We start from the raw sequence: 15,718 nt of genomic DNA, 5'->3' as shown, positions 1-15,718 counted from the left end.
ACAGTTTATCTTGGGGGGAAATCTATAGCTGGCAAAGTGGTGATAATCGTGGACATTTGTATGTAAATCAACATAAATTTAATTTGTGTAATACACACAAATAAGGTTTTTTTCAGCGTTCTTGTACAAAGGATTCCCTAACACTCTACTATGCTATTATTACTCCCTTTTAAAGAGCCACATTTTATTAAAATGGCTATTTACTTCCCTATGAGGAATAACTGCCTGATATTATGAATATTACACAGCCTGGACTGCAATATCTATGTGATTATAGCATTTATCGTAACGTGTGGTTCTGTATGCTCATGTCTACTAGACACAACTATATATAGCATTGTTTTTAATTTAGTCAGATTACCCCCGGTGTTATTCTTTAATACCTTTACTGTAGTCTAATGCATGTTTTGCCTAGTAGAAATTAAAGATTGTTTTTCCTCCTTCGCCTATTCCCTGATTTTCACCCAGTACTAGATACATTATAAATAATAATTAGGACATTTAAAAGGACACTATAAGCATGATGACCACTCTAGCGTGTTGTAATGGTTATGGTCCCAGCACAGCCCTTGAGTTGTATGTCTATTCAAGTATTGTCTGAATGCAGATTGTTATTGTGGAGGTTACACCAGCAGTATTAAAAGGGCACTGTAATCACCTCTAACTGCAACAGCGATTATGGCTGAGGCAAATCTATGGGTCAACAAAAAAAATGGGGATCTCTCGCTCGCATTCATAGCCAATAACATTACAACTGCAGTGATAGTGGCTACAGGAAAGGCCAAAGGAAAGGTCCAGTTTTATCATACTACAGTGAACTGTGGTGAATATACCCAGGCAAAACAAACATGTAAAAATATTTCCTCTCCCTCAGAACTGGGTATCCCGGATTTTGACTGATGGTCATGAAAGCAGTGCAGTTAATGTACCCAGGTTCTTAGATCAATAAAAGTGAACTATTACTAGTTGGGAGAAGAGACATCTCCTCCTGCCAAATCATTTCCAGAGACAGACAACCTTTCAGGTACTAAATAAGCTGCTAGAATTGCATGTCGCCTCAGTGGATTTACACGATCTTGGAAAAAAAACAACAACATTTAATTCATGGGCTCTCACAATGTGCAGCTCGGACGTTTAGCCTCTCCACATGCGGCATGCAGACAGTGAACTTTCCTCAGAGAGGTCCATTGACTCATTCCAAGTCTATGAGGAGATGCTGATTAGCCAGTGGGCCACTTTGTCACGCATGCACAATAGTTGGGACAGCATTAGATTGGCTGAGATCATCAAATTTGTAGGAGGTGGAGTGGGGCCAGCCTCAAGGAGACTTGCACAGCTCTGGGAAGAAGGGGAGCAAAATTACCTTTTTAACAAGGGGTAAGGTAGCAAGGGAGCTAGACGGTGCATTTAGAACTATAGTGTCAGGAATACATGTTTGTATCACTAACACTATTGTGTTCCTTTAAAAGGGAACACACACCAAGGTTTTTCCCCCCAGTGTTCTTGTGCAATGTATACATATCAGATTCACTAACACTCTACTATGTTAAATGGTTGAAGCGCTTACATCCTCATCTGTGCTTGCTAAAAGATGGATGACTACATCTTTACAGTGTCCATAACCCCAGACATGCACGCACTGCTTCGATACGTTAACAAGACTTCCAAAATAAATCCTAACTAAAAACTGAAGCACATAGGTGCAAAACCTGATGGGCATCGATCCTGCCAAGTAAAATTTAGTTAAGTTATTTTAAAAAATGGAAACAAACTGGACCATTAACATACTACTGTATTTATGAAATGAATAACAGGAGGCACAGCTCATATTTTGTAATTTCAACTATGTTAATTTAGAGTCATCTTTAATGCTTGGTGCTCAGTATAGAAACACATAATAGCACACTAAAGAAAGTTAAAATGTAACTTGTTAAAAGGATGTGGAGTAATTACAACAAAAAGAGGTTTGAACCGGATTCCTCTAAAGAGAATACAGACCCTTGTTTCTTACTGCTGTCAGTCAGGTCTTCGTAAGACATGAACACAGCGTTCGTCAGTGTGCAGAGTATGCTGTTGGTTAGAGTCTTAGTCAAACGCAACTCAAACTGAAGATACATGTGCTTAACTCCAACTAAGTGCTCATTACAGGTACAATTTGTCGTGGAACTCTCGCTTACTGTAGGTTCTCTCGAGATGAAATCAATGGGATACTTTGTTAACCGTAGCAAATTTTGGGGAAATTTGTGCTGTTGGTAATGACATTTCCCAGCTTAGTAACATAGAGAGCAAACACCATTTAGGAAGAGTAAACGGATTGGAAACCATCACAATGAGAATTGAGGAAAAACTTACTGTGCTGTAAGTGCTCTTTCATACAGTTATTTAGCTCTCAATCTCTTGTTTACCCCTTCTATTTTCCTTTCTCTAACCTGCCCTTACAATTTTATTTATATTATTTGTGCTCTTGCTGACTTTTTTAAATTTAAAAAAAAAAAAAATCTTCTTGAGGGAAACCAACCCAGAAAAAAATAAAAAAACCTTGTTAAAATTCAACCAAAAATTCTATAAAAAATAGGCAGCATGGTAAACGCAAAAAGGAGAAAAAAAAAAAAAAAGGCACTAAAATTATTCCTTGGATTAGAACTTGGAGTAGAATGAATGAAGTGCGAGTAATTTCAAACACTTTGCTGATATTGAGTAACTATGACCACTGCAGTTATGGTGTACAAAATGTGTAGAAAAAAAAGGGAACACGGTTAACTCCAAGTCACTTTGTACGAAACCGGCAAACTGAAAAGGCAACGTGAGAAAATTCTCCAGATTTTTGTTGCTTTTAATTAAAGTGAGATTACGTGTTCAAAAACTTCAGCCAAGGTGTAAAATCCCCTGGAGGTAAATACCTAAACATAAAATCAAAGCAAACTATTTGATGTAAGAATATGTAATCGTTCCACCATCGTTTACATTCTAACATTCTGGGGCAGGCCTGTGAATTTTGAGAATAATTCTTATAACATACACATTTTTTGCTGACAGTGCTTAACGTTTTCTAACGGGATACCGGTCAGTACATTTTACAGTTAAAGGGATACACTATGCACTAAAACAAGTTTAGCTTAATGAAGCAGTTTTGGTGTTTAGATCATGTTCCTGCAGTTTCACCGCTCAATTCAATGCTATTTAGGAGTTCAATCACTTTTGTTTTTGTTTCTGCAGCCCTAGGCACACCTCCCCTGCCTGTGACTATGTGCCTACATGAAAACAAAAATGGTTTCATTTTCAATCAAATCTGACAGCACAATGTGTTTAACTTAGAAGCTGTATCTCCTGCTCGGTTACTTGAACATTAACCACACACTAAAGGTTCTTGCTGGGTTGTAAAGCAGGAGAAAGGAAATTCTAAATTAAACAGACTGTGCAATAAATACAGTTTAAATATTAAACCTTTCTTTAGAAGAAATTTGTAGGAAGATTGTGGGAGTCACAAGCAGTGGAAGTGTGGCTAGGGATGTATAAAAAATAAATAAAAAAAAGAGTGCTTCAACTCCGCAAGAAGCAGTTTGCATGCTCTATACCCAAAAACCACTCCATTAAGCTAAAGTAGTTTTGAACACGTTTCAGTTCTAACAAAAACTGCTGTGTAAATCAATGGGGAAATTCCACACACTAACTAAAAGTGTACAGGTCATGCAAAAATAACAAGGCAGCATTTAAAGAAAAATAACGTGCCAGCAAAATAGAAAGTAAATCTATAGATTACATTTTATAATTCAATGTTGTAGTCCTTTTAGTTATGCATGGAGCGGTTATCTAGAAAATGGCAGCTCTGTCAGGTACATGCATCTGCCAAACCTTGCACTCGATCCTGTAAAACCCATTGTGTGGCTTTACACGATGCATTATGGCTGTGCTTTGACACATGCGCATTCCACAGCATTTCACCCGGAGAAAACTTCAGTAAAGCCATTTCACTAGCACAATGCATACATTCAATTGTTTTACTTACTTGGTGATGACCTTGTCATCCACACATTTGGGGATAACAGGTTCACTTTAAAAAAACAACAGTTTATTACAAAGGAGTGGTAACAAAAATAAATAAAAATGAGACAGCGCTAGGTAACTAAAAAGCAGCAACCTATTAAAAGGGGATCTCTCAAACCCTTTAGAGCTAGATAAGTAAAAAATAATAAAAAGGCTGCGCTTACGATAAAAACAGACACAGTGTAAAGTCCAAAGGGAGGAAAAGTCCAACTGGTGTGTCCTTACAGGAGGTCTTTGCTGGTGGTGTCTTCTACCAATGTAGTAGTTCCTCTCATATGAAAGACAAAAGGGAAGAGATGGACAACCAATAGTGTAGTTTGCACAATACTGATGTGGATAGAAATAATAATAATAGTTGAGAACTCACATTTACCAGAGCTACTGTCCTAGCTCTGGAATAAAGCGCATACAGCGGTATAATCCCCGCTTATGGGATTTAAATGGGTTCCTCTCTGTGTTCTTGGTGTCCAATTCTCAAAAAGATAAAAAGAAACATCCGATAGTGCTCACTGTTTGGCAAAGTGGATAAAATAATAAAAGGGTATACTCACAAACCAAGAGCAGACCGACTGCTCTGTGTAGACAGCTTTGGTGGATTGATCCCCACCTAGGATTTCTTTAAAATGCAGGAAACTTCCAGGGTTTTTATCAAGGTGTAATAAAACCAATAAAGATTAAAAAGCCAGGGTAAAATAATTAAGTTTCTATAAAAAAAGATATTTTGGCACAAACAAATGTCCAAAAAATACTTTAATATATTATAAAAACACAAATATAAATATCCATAACGCGTTTCGTCAGAGACTTTTTCAAATGGATTAACAGAAATTACCTGGCTAATAATTTCTGTTAATCCATTTGAAAAAGTCTCTGACGAAACGCGTTATGGATATTTATATTTGTGTTTTTATAATATATTAAAGTATTTTTTGGACATTTGTTTGTGCCAAAATATCTTTTTTTATAGAAACTTAATTATTTTACCCTGGCTTTTTAATCTTTATTGGTTTTATTACACCTTGATAAAAACCCTGGAAGTTTCCTGCATTTTAAAGAAATCCTAGGTGGGGATCAATCCACCAAAGCTGTCTACACAGAGCAGTCGGTCTGCTCTTGGTTTGTGAGTATACCCTTTTATTATTTTATCCACTTTGCCAAACAGTGAGCACTATCGGATGTTTCTTTTTATCTTTTTGAGAATTGGACACCAAGAACACAGAGAGGAACCCATTTAAATCCCATAAGCGGGGATTATACCGCTGTATGCGCTTTATTCCAGAGCTAGGACAGTAGCTCTGGTAAATGTGAGTTCTCAACTATTATTATTATTTCTATCCACATCAGTATTGTGCAAACTACACTATTGGTTGTCCATCTCTTCCCTTTTGTCTTTCATATGAGAGGAACTACTACATTGGTAGAAGACACCACCAGCAAAGACCTCCTGTAAGGACACACCAGTTGGACTTTTCCTCCCTTTGGACTTTACACTGTGTCTGTTTTTATCGTAAGCGCAGCCTTTTTATTATTTTTTACTTATTACAAAGGAGGTCTGTGGTCAGATTTCTAAAGTGACCCATTGATTTACATGTCTTTGGGAAGCTACATAAAGTACATTTACGTATAATTTTCTAATTTAATATTGTTGGATAAGCTTCCTAAATTATTTAATATTTCTGAATAACGTTTGAAAATTATTTATGAAAATATTTGAATTTGTAATATTTTCATATTTTTCAATATTAAATCTTGATATTTTATTTTACATGTAATATATTTGTGATAATTTATATGTTGAAAAAACATTTTAAAATTGCATACAAATATATTACATAATTTAGAATTCTTTCCCGGCAATATTATATTGAGGTCATAGTCTGTTATATCTGTTTACTTATGACAGTTCCAAAAACAGTACATTTCAGAATATATCTACCATTAATAAAGTATTAATGATTTCTGGATTACTTGTATTTGCATATCATAATCTTATCGTTTTAGAGTGCAGCCCCAATGTGTTTTGTGGTGATTTCCCCTATTGGATCTATAAGTTGGTGGGTTTTAAGTCTTGTGATTAATACTAAAGAGTAAAATAAAATAAAAAATACAAATTATAAAATACTGCGGTTTTAGATACATCAACTTTGAAGCAAGGAAGGAATGAGAAGTAATAAAAAATACCGTAATTGTAAAGGAAAGAGCATCCCTAAGGAGAAATCAAATGGGTTAGCAAAAAGGACAACAGCACCGATTGTTCAAAAAGTTTTGAAAGAAACATGCAAATTTACCTGGAGAACCAGCTAACGATTCTGTTCTGCTGACAACAAAGGTACGAGACAGGGACAAGGGAACTGAAATTAAGGAGAGAAATGATCAGGAACAAGGAGGAGAATAAATCAAGGAAAAGATTTAGACACAGGCAGACGGGGGAGGTGGTACCAATCCTCAAAGACTATGTTAAGGTTAACGCTTATAATCCTGACTTGGGTGAGCAGAGTGAATTTGGTTTATTCAGAGTACACTAAAGACCATCCTTTAAAAGGCACTAAAATAATTCCTTGGATTAGAATTTGGAGTAGAATGAATGAAGTGCGAGTAATTTCAAACACTTTGCTGATATTGAGTAACTATGACCACTGCAGTTATGGTGGGTGCCTAGAATGGTCCATGTTATTGAAGGGACACCCCAGGCACCATATCCACTTCAGCATATTGAAATGGTTATGGTTACTGGACGGACATCAATCCTGCAGTCTTATTTCAATAACTTATGAAAAGGTAAAAATAGGGTTTTAATACAGAGCGCGGTGCGCCACCTAGACTCTCTGATAGACAACCAGGAATTACAAGATCCTTAAAGCTCTGTTTTTGTGGTTTGCTAGATTACTAAAAGACTACAGGGAAGTAATCAGGGTTACACAACTACTTCAATAAAAAGTGGCTTTGGTGCCTGGCATGCCCCTTCAATTGAGGATGGTGGCGAGTGTTTCTGCAGTGTTCATAAATATTTCCATGAACAGTCTGGTTAACTGGCAGTCTTTGAGGACTAGAACTTAGGTATTCTATAACAAGACGGAACAGATTTAAGCAGAAGAAAAAAAATCAAAAAGCACCATAGTAAAAATTATTGAATACATTTGAGTGATTGATTAACTTCCTACATCCTAGTGACCTTCATAACCATCTACAACCCATTGAGCGTACAGAGGTGGTGGGTAACAGACATACAATAAACTGTCAAATTCAAAAGGTGACTTTTTTAAATTAAACACATTGCTCTGGACCTCATTGATATATAACACACTATGTGAAATCTAAACTTTTACTTTTAGATTAACAAATACATATATCAAACACAAAGAGTAAACATTTTGTTCTGCAATGATAGCAATGTACAATACTGACATATTATTTTGTTGTTTTTTTATACAACTTGATTGCTAATTAAATGTTAGCTATGGAATGCACAATTTAGTATTAGTTTTTATTAATCTGATCTGAGTTTTTTTGGGGGTTAAAGGGACACTAGAGTCACCAGAAAAACTACAGCTCGTTGTATTTGTTCTGGTGAGTATAATCATTCCCTTCAGGCTTTTTCAGAGAAAAGGCAGTGTTTACATTACAGCTTAGGGATACCTCCACTGGCCACTCCTCATATGGCTACGAGAGGTGCTTCCTGGGTCAGTGCTGCACAGTGTGACTGACAATCAGTGTCTCCACCCTCTCTGCATGGAGATTAGGTTATGGGAACTGACCCAAAAAATAAAATTGTAATACTAAAAAGAGTATTAATTTGTTTTTTACTCAGATCACAATTTTGTGGTTCAAGATTAATGTGTGCTGAGAAACATTAACCCTTTCAGGACCGCTGACGGTTCAGGACCGTCAGCGGTAAAACATGCGTCCCACGGCGGCGATCAGTGCTCCACCCGGTCCAGGGGGGTTGCCTGTCTGCCCGGGCAGTCCCCCCTCGGCAGATCAGGACCCCACGGCCATGTGATCACTCGATCACATGACCGCAATAGGTGTCTGTGTATCTGCCTGCAGGGGGACTGTCTGTGCTGACAGGCAGTCTCCCTGCAAGTGAAAAATCAAAAAAATAAAGTAAAAAAAAAACAGTGTAAAATCAGTGTAAAAAAAATAATAATAATATGTGTATATATATATATGATATATATACATGTATTATATCTATATATAATATATGTATATGTATCATATATATAATGTCATATTAAGTGTATTTTTATATTTATATATACGTATATTAATATAAAAATACACTTATATTTAAATTACACACGAATATATACAATATATATAATTGCTATATATATGGTATATATATATTATTATAAAATACAAATAATATGTTAATAAAAATAAATAACAAAAAATAAAAATAATTTTTAATAATTATAAAAAAATATTTATATATGCAATTTTATTCTAACAGTATTTTGATATATATATATATATTTATATCAAAATATACTTAGAATGTAATGATATATATATCTATGTATAAATAAATAAATACAAACAATACGAAATATACATATGTCCATATACATAATTACATAAATAATTTCATAAATATACACGTAGACGTCAAATATATAAATATGTATATATATTAAAATTCTACATGTGTATTTATGTAATATTTTTACCTAATTAAGTAATTTTAATGATTGCAATTTGAGGGACCTGCCTGCCAACCCAGGCCGAAAGTCCAGATAATTTAATTTGCTAGCACTGTGTTTAACCCTGTAACTTTCTATGACACCCTAAAACCTGTACATGGGGGTACTGTTTTACTCGGGAGACTTCGCTGAACACAAATATTAGTGTTTCAAAACAGTAAAACATATCACAGCGATGATATTGTCAGTGAAAGTGAAGTTTTTTGCATTTTTCACACACAAACAGCACTTTCACTGAGGATATTATTGCTGTGATACATTTTACTGTTCTGATACACTAATATTTGTGTTCAGCGAAGTCTCCTGAGTATAACAGTACCCCACATGTAGAGGTTTTATAGTGTTTGTGAAAGTTACAGGGTCAAATATAAGGCTTGATTTTACTTTTTTTTAATTGAAATTTGTCGGATTGGTTAGGTTGCCTTTGAGAGCGTATGGTAGCCAAGGAATGAGAATTAGCCCCATGATGGCATACCATTTGCAAAAGAAGACAACCCAAGGTATTGCAAATGGGGTATGTTCAGCCTTTTTTAGTAGCCACTTAGTCACAAACACCGGCCAAAGTTAGCGTTTCTTGCATTTTTAACACACAAACAAATATAAATGCTAACTTTGGCCAGTGTTTGTGACTAAGTGGCTACTAAAAAAAACTGGACATACCCAATTTTGAATACCCTGGGTTGTCTACTTTAAAAAAATATGTACATGTTAGGTGTGTTTCAGGGATTTATGACAGATAACGGTGTTACAAGGTCACTATTGATACATTTAAAATATATATATATTGAAACAGCAATTTCCTACTTGTATTTATAGGCCTATAACTTGCAAAAAAAAGCAATAAAGCATGTAAACACTGGGTGTTTTTAAACTCGGGACAAAATTTTGAATCTATTTAGCAGTTTTTTTCATTAGCTTTTGTAGATAAGTAAAAGATTTTTCAAGTAAAAGTCCAAAAACATGTTTTTTTTTTTAATTTTTCACCATATTTTATTATTTTTTTTAAATACAATATTGGACATAATACAAATAATGGTATGTAAAGAAAGCCCCTTTTGTCCTGAAAAAAACAATATATAACTTGTATGGGAACCGTAAATGAGAGAGCGGAAAATTACAGCTAAACACAAACACCACAAAAGTGTTAAAACTGCTCTGGTCCTTAACGTACAAACATCGCAAAAACAGGCCGGTCCTGAAGGGGTTAACTAACAACTCTTCATAAAGTTTCTCTTTCTTCTTTTTGTTTGTGTACACTAGGCACCACTCTGAAAGCATTGTCTATAGAGGCAATATTTAAATTCTGACCCTATGTTTTAAAGGGAAACTCCAATGCACGAGCACAGAAAATCAAACACAAATCACTGTTTAGTACATATACCCATTTAATTCTGCATTTTTTATTGATTGTTTATCTAAAAACAGTTAGCAAAAGTTACAGTTCTCTTGTCTGCAGCCTTTGCAAACCCACCCCTTCTAACCGCACCCAGACTTTCTGTGTCTGTCCAATCACAGACTTCCTAATGCAGCTCAATGAAGCAAGGTAAGTGCTCTGGATAATTGTCTGTTTCTAGAGTTTAGCACCACCAGAAAGTAACAAGACAAAGGATCACTATAGGGTCAGGAACACAAACATGTATTCCTGGCCCTATAGTGTTAAAACCACCATCTAGCCCCCCTGGGCCCCTCATGCCTCCATAAATATAGCAACATCTTACTGTATTCAAGCCCGAAGCTTTAGATCTGCATGCTGTTTGCCTAAAAAAAAAAAAAAGCAGATCCAATCACAATGCTTCCCCATAGGATTGGCTGAGACTGACAGAGGCGGATCAGGGGCAGAGCCAGCATGATTCAAACAGAGCCCTGGCCAATCCGCATCTCCTCGTAGAGATTAATTTAATCAATCTCTATGAGGAAAGTTCAGTGTCTGCATGCAGAGGGAGGAGATACTGAATGTTGGGATGCATTTTAGGCAGCCATGACCCAGGAAGGATCTCTAACAGCGATCTGAGGAGTGGCCAGTGAAGTTATCACTAGGCTGTAATGTAAACACTGCATTTTCTCTGAAAAGACAGTGCTTACAGCAAAAAGCCTGAAGATACTGATTCTACTCACCAGAACAAATTCAATAAGCTGTAGTTGTTCTGGTGACTATAGTGTCCCTTAACATAGCAATGGTTTCCTACACCTGTGCTAGAGCATAGAATGGCCAACAGCTATCCATACCTCCCAACATTTGGACAAAGAATGACTTCTTAATTTTAATGGTGTGAATGGGGGCAAAGCCAAGGGTGGGGCTGTTCTGAGAAATTTCATGACTGTCCATGGAAATATTTTAATAACAATTTATGCAACTTAAATATAATTAAGAACAAAGTATATTATTACACAGACGGATTTCTAAACACATTTATTGTAGTTTAAAGACACATTACTGGGCTGTGAAGCTCTGATATACATTCAGATACAGTGACAATATAGAGCTCCTAAAAAGAGTGACATTAGGATAGAAAAGAGGGACAGAGGGATTTGGGCCTAAAATAGGGACAGTTGGGAGGTATGATATCATAAGGAAACCTTACATCACCTACAATCCATCTCACATCACTTTCTACATCCATCTCTCACTCACACACAGTGTACCAATTGGTTACTCATGGTAACTACAAGCCATTCATCACACACAGTATTACTGCATGCATAGAATCAAATTGTCTCACAGTAAAAAAAATTTTTAACGTGTGATTAAAAGCCAACAGTGTACTTGTATAATTTATCAATATGTACAGATAGGCTCGATATTGTAGCGGTACTTACCCTCTCCAGGGGCCGGCCGGGGTCCTCCCTTCTCGCCGCGCGCGGCTCAGCCAACGATGGGATCAGTCAGGCGGGCAGTGACCGCGAGAAGCGGTCACATGTCCCGCCCGACACTAAGAGCGCGCTGCGCGTCTCGGGCGCGCTCTTAAAGGGACAGTGGGAGACTAAATTAGAATCAGTCTCCCATTGGCCCCTGTCAGGCCACATTCCCCATACACTCACGTTTTGGGGGCGTGGATATGACAGGGGCCAATCAAAGTGAACCTTTAGGGTATTTATACTCACCTGTTTCCCTTGCTCTTTGCCCTATCGTGGTTTCTGTCCAGTTCCCTTTAGTGCTTGTATCGTTCAGTTGGTTTTTTGGTGCTTGACCTTGGCTTTGTTCCTGACTCCGCTCTCTCCTTATCCTTGCTTGCTTATCCGCTGTTTTGTCCTCTGTGTACCAGTCCTCGGCTTGTTCTACGTTACGCTGTCTCTCAGTTCCCTTGACCTCGGCTTGTTCTGACTCTGTCTTTCTCTCGTCCTAGTCCGGCCATTCTAAGGTCCGGTAAGACGAACTCTGTTTCTTGTTTCTTGACTGTGAACAGATGGCCACTCATGAGGCTAGATTCGCAGAACAGGATCACCGTATGGATCAAATGGCTCAAGCCATCCAGACACTGTTATCCAGATCTGTTCCGGTACCTGTACCTACGCCTCCTGTAAACCCTATACCGGACACAGCTAATATGTCTAATGCTTCTGCACATCTAACCCCACCACCTAGGTATGGAGGGGACGCTAAGACATGTAGGGGATTCCTTAATCAAGTGGAATTCCACTTCGAAATGTACCCACGTTCATTTTCCACTGACAGATCTAAGGTGGGTTTTCTTATGCACCAGCTTACGGATAAGGCACTAGAATGGGCAAATCCTATTTGGGAGGCTAATGGGCCTATGGTACACGACTTCAATAGCTTCCTCACAGCGTTCCGTAGAACATTTGACACGACTAAAAGGTCAAAAAATGCCGCCAGGGCATTAATGAGAATAAAGCAAGGATCTAAATCTGTAGCTGATTATGCTATTCAGTTCCGGACCCTTGCCTCACAGGTAGATTGGACTAATAATGGCCTTACTACTGCCTTTATGGAAGGTCTGTCTGATACTATCTTAGATGAGGTAGCAGCTAAGGACCTCCCTGTACCCCTGGAGGACCTGATTGACTATCTTATCGATATAGATAACAGGATCCGTGACAGGTTATATACCAGGTCCAGAAATAGACATTTTGTTCCCTTTAACTCCCCTAGAGCTGAGATTCCCGAGGGATCTAAAGGTTCTGAGGAGGAACCTATGCAGTTAGGGGTTGCTAAACTTACCGACGCTGAAAAGCTTTATAGGAGAAAGGAGGGGTCATATGAGACAAGAATGTCCCGTGCGTCCGGGAAACTATCGCACCTAAGACCGTATAGAGGACTGGCCTTGGGTGTGACATCACAGTCCTCACATTTGCCTCTTAATAAGTTACTTCTTCCTGTTTCCCTGCACCTTGATAGTGACTGCATAGCAGGGAATATACTAGCCCTGGTTGATTCCGGAGCGACCGAAAACTTTATTGATTCCAGTTTTGTCAAGGAGAATAACATACCCACCAGAGAGAAGGAGACACCCTTGGCCGTTGAGGTCATAGATGGTAGACCATTATGCTCTCCAATTATCACACATGAGACTGTTCCCCTACATATGTCTACAGGGGTGTTACACTCTGAGACCATTCGGTTTCAGATCATTACTTCTCCTTCCTCTCACCTCGTGTTAGGGTATCCTTGGTTACGTACTCATAATCCCACCATTGATTGGGAGTCAGGACAAATAGTTTCTTGGAGTGATTCTTGCCAAGAGTCTTGTGTTGTTAAAGTCACCCCTTTGAATTCTACTCATATTCCTCCCGTGCCTACGGTCATACCCTCTCAGTACCTGTCTCTTAAATCTGTTTTTGATAAAAGGGAGGCTGAAAGATTGCCACCTCACAGGCCTTACGATTGTGCAATTGATTTATTACCTGGTACGATGCCTCCCAAAGGGAGAATATATCCTTTATCTCCTCAGGAGAATCTGGTTATGGAGGAATATATCAAGGAATCTCTAGAGAAGGGATTTATAAGAAGATCCTCTTCCCCGGCAGGGGCTGGGTTCTTCTTTGTGTCTAAGAAAGATGGCGAATTAAGGCCTTGTATTGACTATAGGGGCCTTAATAAAATCACCGTCAAAAATGCGTACCCCATACCTTTGATCACTGAACTTTTTGATAGGCTTAAACAGGCCACAGTTTTTACTAAATTGGACCTTAGGGGTGCTTACAACCTCATACGTATCAAAAAGGATCACGAGTGGAAGACTGCTTTCAATACTAGGAGTGGCCACTACGAGTACACTGTGATGCCCTTTGGTCTTTGTAACGCCCCAGCAGTTTTTCAAGAATTTATTAATGATGTCCTACGTCAATTTATACATACATTCGTTATAGTATACTTGGACGACATATTAATTTATTCTAATGATTTACAGACTCATCACATGCATGTTAAATTAGTGTTGAGAACTCTTCTGGTTAACGGTCTCTATTGCAAACTCGAAAAATGTTCATTTGATCAATCTGAAGTCCAATTCTTGGGTTATATAATCTCTGCCAAGGGTTTTCGTATGGATCCCAAGAAACTGTCTGCCATTATGGAATGGCCTCTGCCCCAGGGTTTGAAAGCCATTCAGCGTTTTCTGGGGTTCTCTAATTATTATAGGCGTTTTATTAAAGGATTTTCTGCCATTGTAGCGCCTATAACCAGAATGACCAAGAAGGATGGTAATACTCATGTCTGGAAACCAGAAGCACTCGAGGCCTTTGAATTCTTGAAAGCTACTTTTGCCTCTGCTCCTGTTTTACAGCATCCTGTCCCTTCACTGCCCTTTATTCTTGAGGTTGATGCTTCTGAGATAGGGGTAGGTGCTATCTTGTCTCAAAGAGATTCACCTGAAAAGCCGTTACACCCTTGTGGCTTCTTTTCCAGACAGATGTCCAAAGCAGAGAGGAATTATGATGTAGGCAATCGTGAACTCCTTGCTATCGTTTTGGCGCTCAAGGAATGGAGACATCTGCTAGAGGGTACCAGGGATCCTATCCTCATTTTAACGGATCACAAAAACCTCTCATACCTTAGTGAAGCAAAAAGATTGTCTTCTAGGCAGGCCAGGTGGTCTCTCTTTTTGTCTCGTTTTAATTACATAATCACTTACAGACCGGGTGATCGTAATACTAAAGCTGACGCTCTGTCCAGACAATTCGAATCTACTGACAAACTCGAGGTCGATGTTACCCCTGTCATTCCGCCTGACAGAATAATAGCGACTACTGTTCTTTCTATTTCGTCTTCTCTATTACAAACTATTCAGGCTAAACAAAACTTGGCTCCTGAGGAGAGGCCTGCTGATAAGCTATTCGTTGATATACCAGAGAGACGAGACATCTTGTCATTATATCATGACACTAGAACTGCTGGACACCCTGGTATTTCTAAGACAGTCTCAGCAGTTTCTAGATATTTCTGGTGGGCTTCCTTGCGCAAGGACGTCACCGATTACGTTACTGCCTGTAGCACTTGTGCCAGTATGAAGTCCTCCCACAGAGTTCCTTGTGGGTTGTTGCATCCGTTGCCCATACCCGAGAGGCCATGGTCCAATATATCCATGGATTTTATTGTTGAATTACCTCCCTCTAATGGTAAAACTGTCATCCTAATGATTGTGGATCGTTTTTCTAAGATGGCTCATTTTGTGTCTCTTCTCAAATTGCCATCATCCAAGGAACTTGCCTCTATCTTTGCCGGGGAGGTGTTTCGGTTGCATGGTATTCCCACTTCGATCGTGTCCGATAGGGGTAGCCAGTTTATTTCCAGATTCTGGAGAACGTTTTGTGCAGAGATGGGTATCTCCCTCTCGTTTTCTTCAGCCAACCACCCCCAGTCTAATGGAGCTGCTGAACGTGCCAACCAATCTCTGGAGCAGTATCTTCGCTGTTTCGTGTCCCACCATCAGAACAATTGGGCTGACCTGCTTCCTTGGGCTGAGTTTGCTCGTAATAATGCTGCTCATGAATCCTCCGGTAACAGTCCT

The 15,718-nt window shown here is 38.4% G+C and overlaps 2 protein-coding genes across 4 annotated transcripts in view; one reads left to right on the top strand and one right to left on the bottom strand.

Moving 5' to 3' along the window:
• Positions 1-15,718, top strand: part of LOC134574970 (arsenite methyltransferase-like) — a 193,650-nt gene that overhangs the window by 57,875 nt on the left and 120,057 nt on the right. The gene's annotated exons all lie outside the window — the stretch shown is intronic.
• The window catches only part of CNNM2 (cyclin and CBS domain divalent metal cation transport mediator 2), a 102,470-nt gene that overhangs the window by 2,194 nt on the left and 84,558 nt on the right, over positions 1-15,718 (bottom strand). Inside the window, exon 6 of one of the 2 annotated variants that reach the window (XM_063434081.1) lies at positions 6,333-6,395. The exons of the other annotated variant lie outside the window; for it this stretch is intronic. Coding sequence (XP_063290151.1) covers positions 6,333-6,395 — 63 coding nt within the window. The remainder of the gene's footprint in view (positions 1-6,332; positions 6,396-15,718) is intronic. 2 annotated transcript variants of the gene reach the window in all.

The sequence above is a fragment of the Pelobates fuscus genome, chromosome 10 (genome assembly GCF_036172605.1).
Source record: "Pelobates fuscus isolate aPelFus1 chromosome 10, aPelFus1.pri, whole genome shotgun sequence".
In the NCBI taxonomy this organism is placed as follows: Eukaryota; Metazoa; Chordata; class Amphibia; order Anura; family Pelobatidae; genus Pelobates; species Pelobates fuscus.
This window is presented reverse-complemented; position numbering and strand designations above follow the sequence as displayed.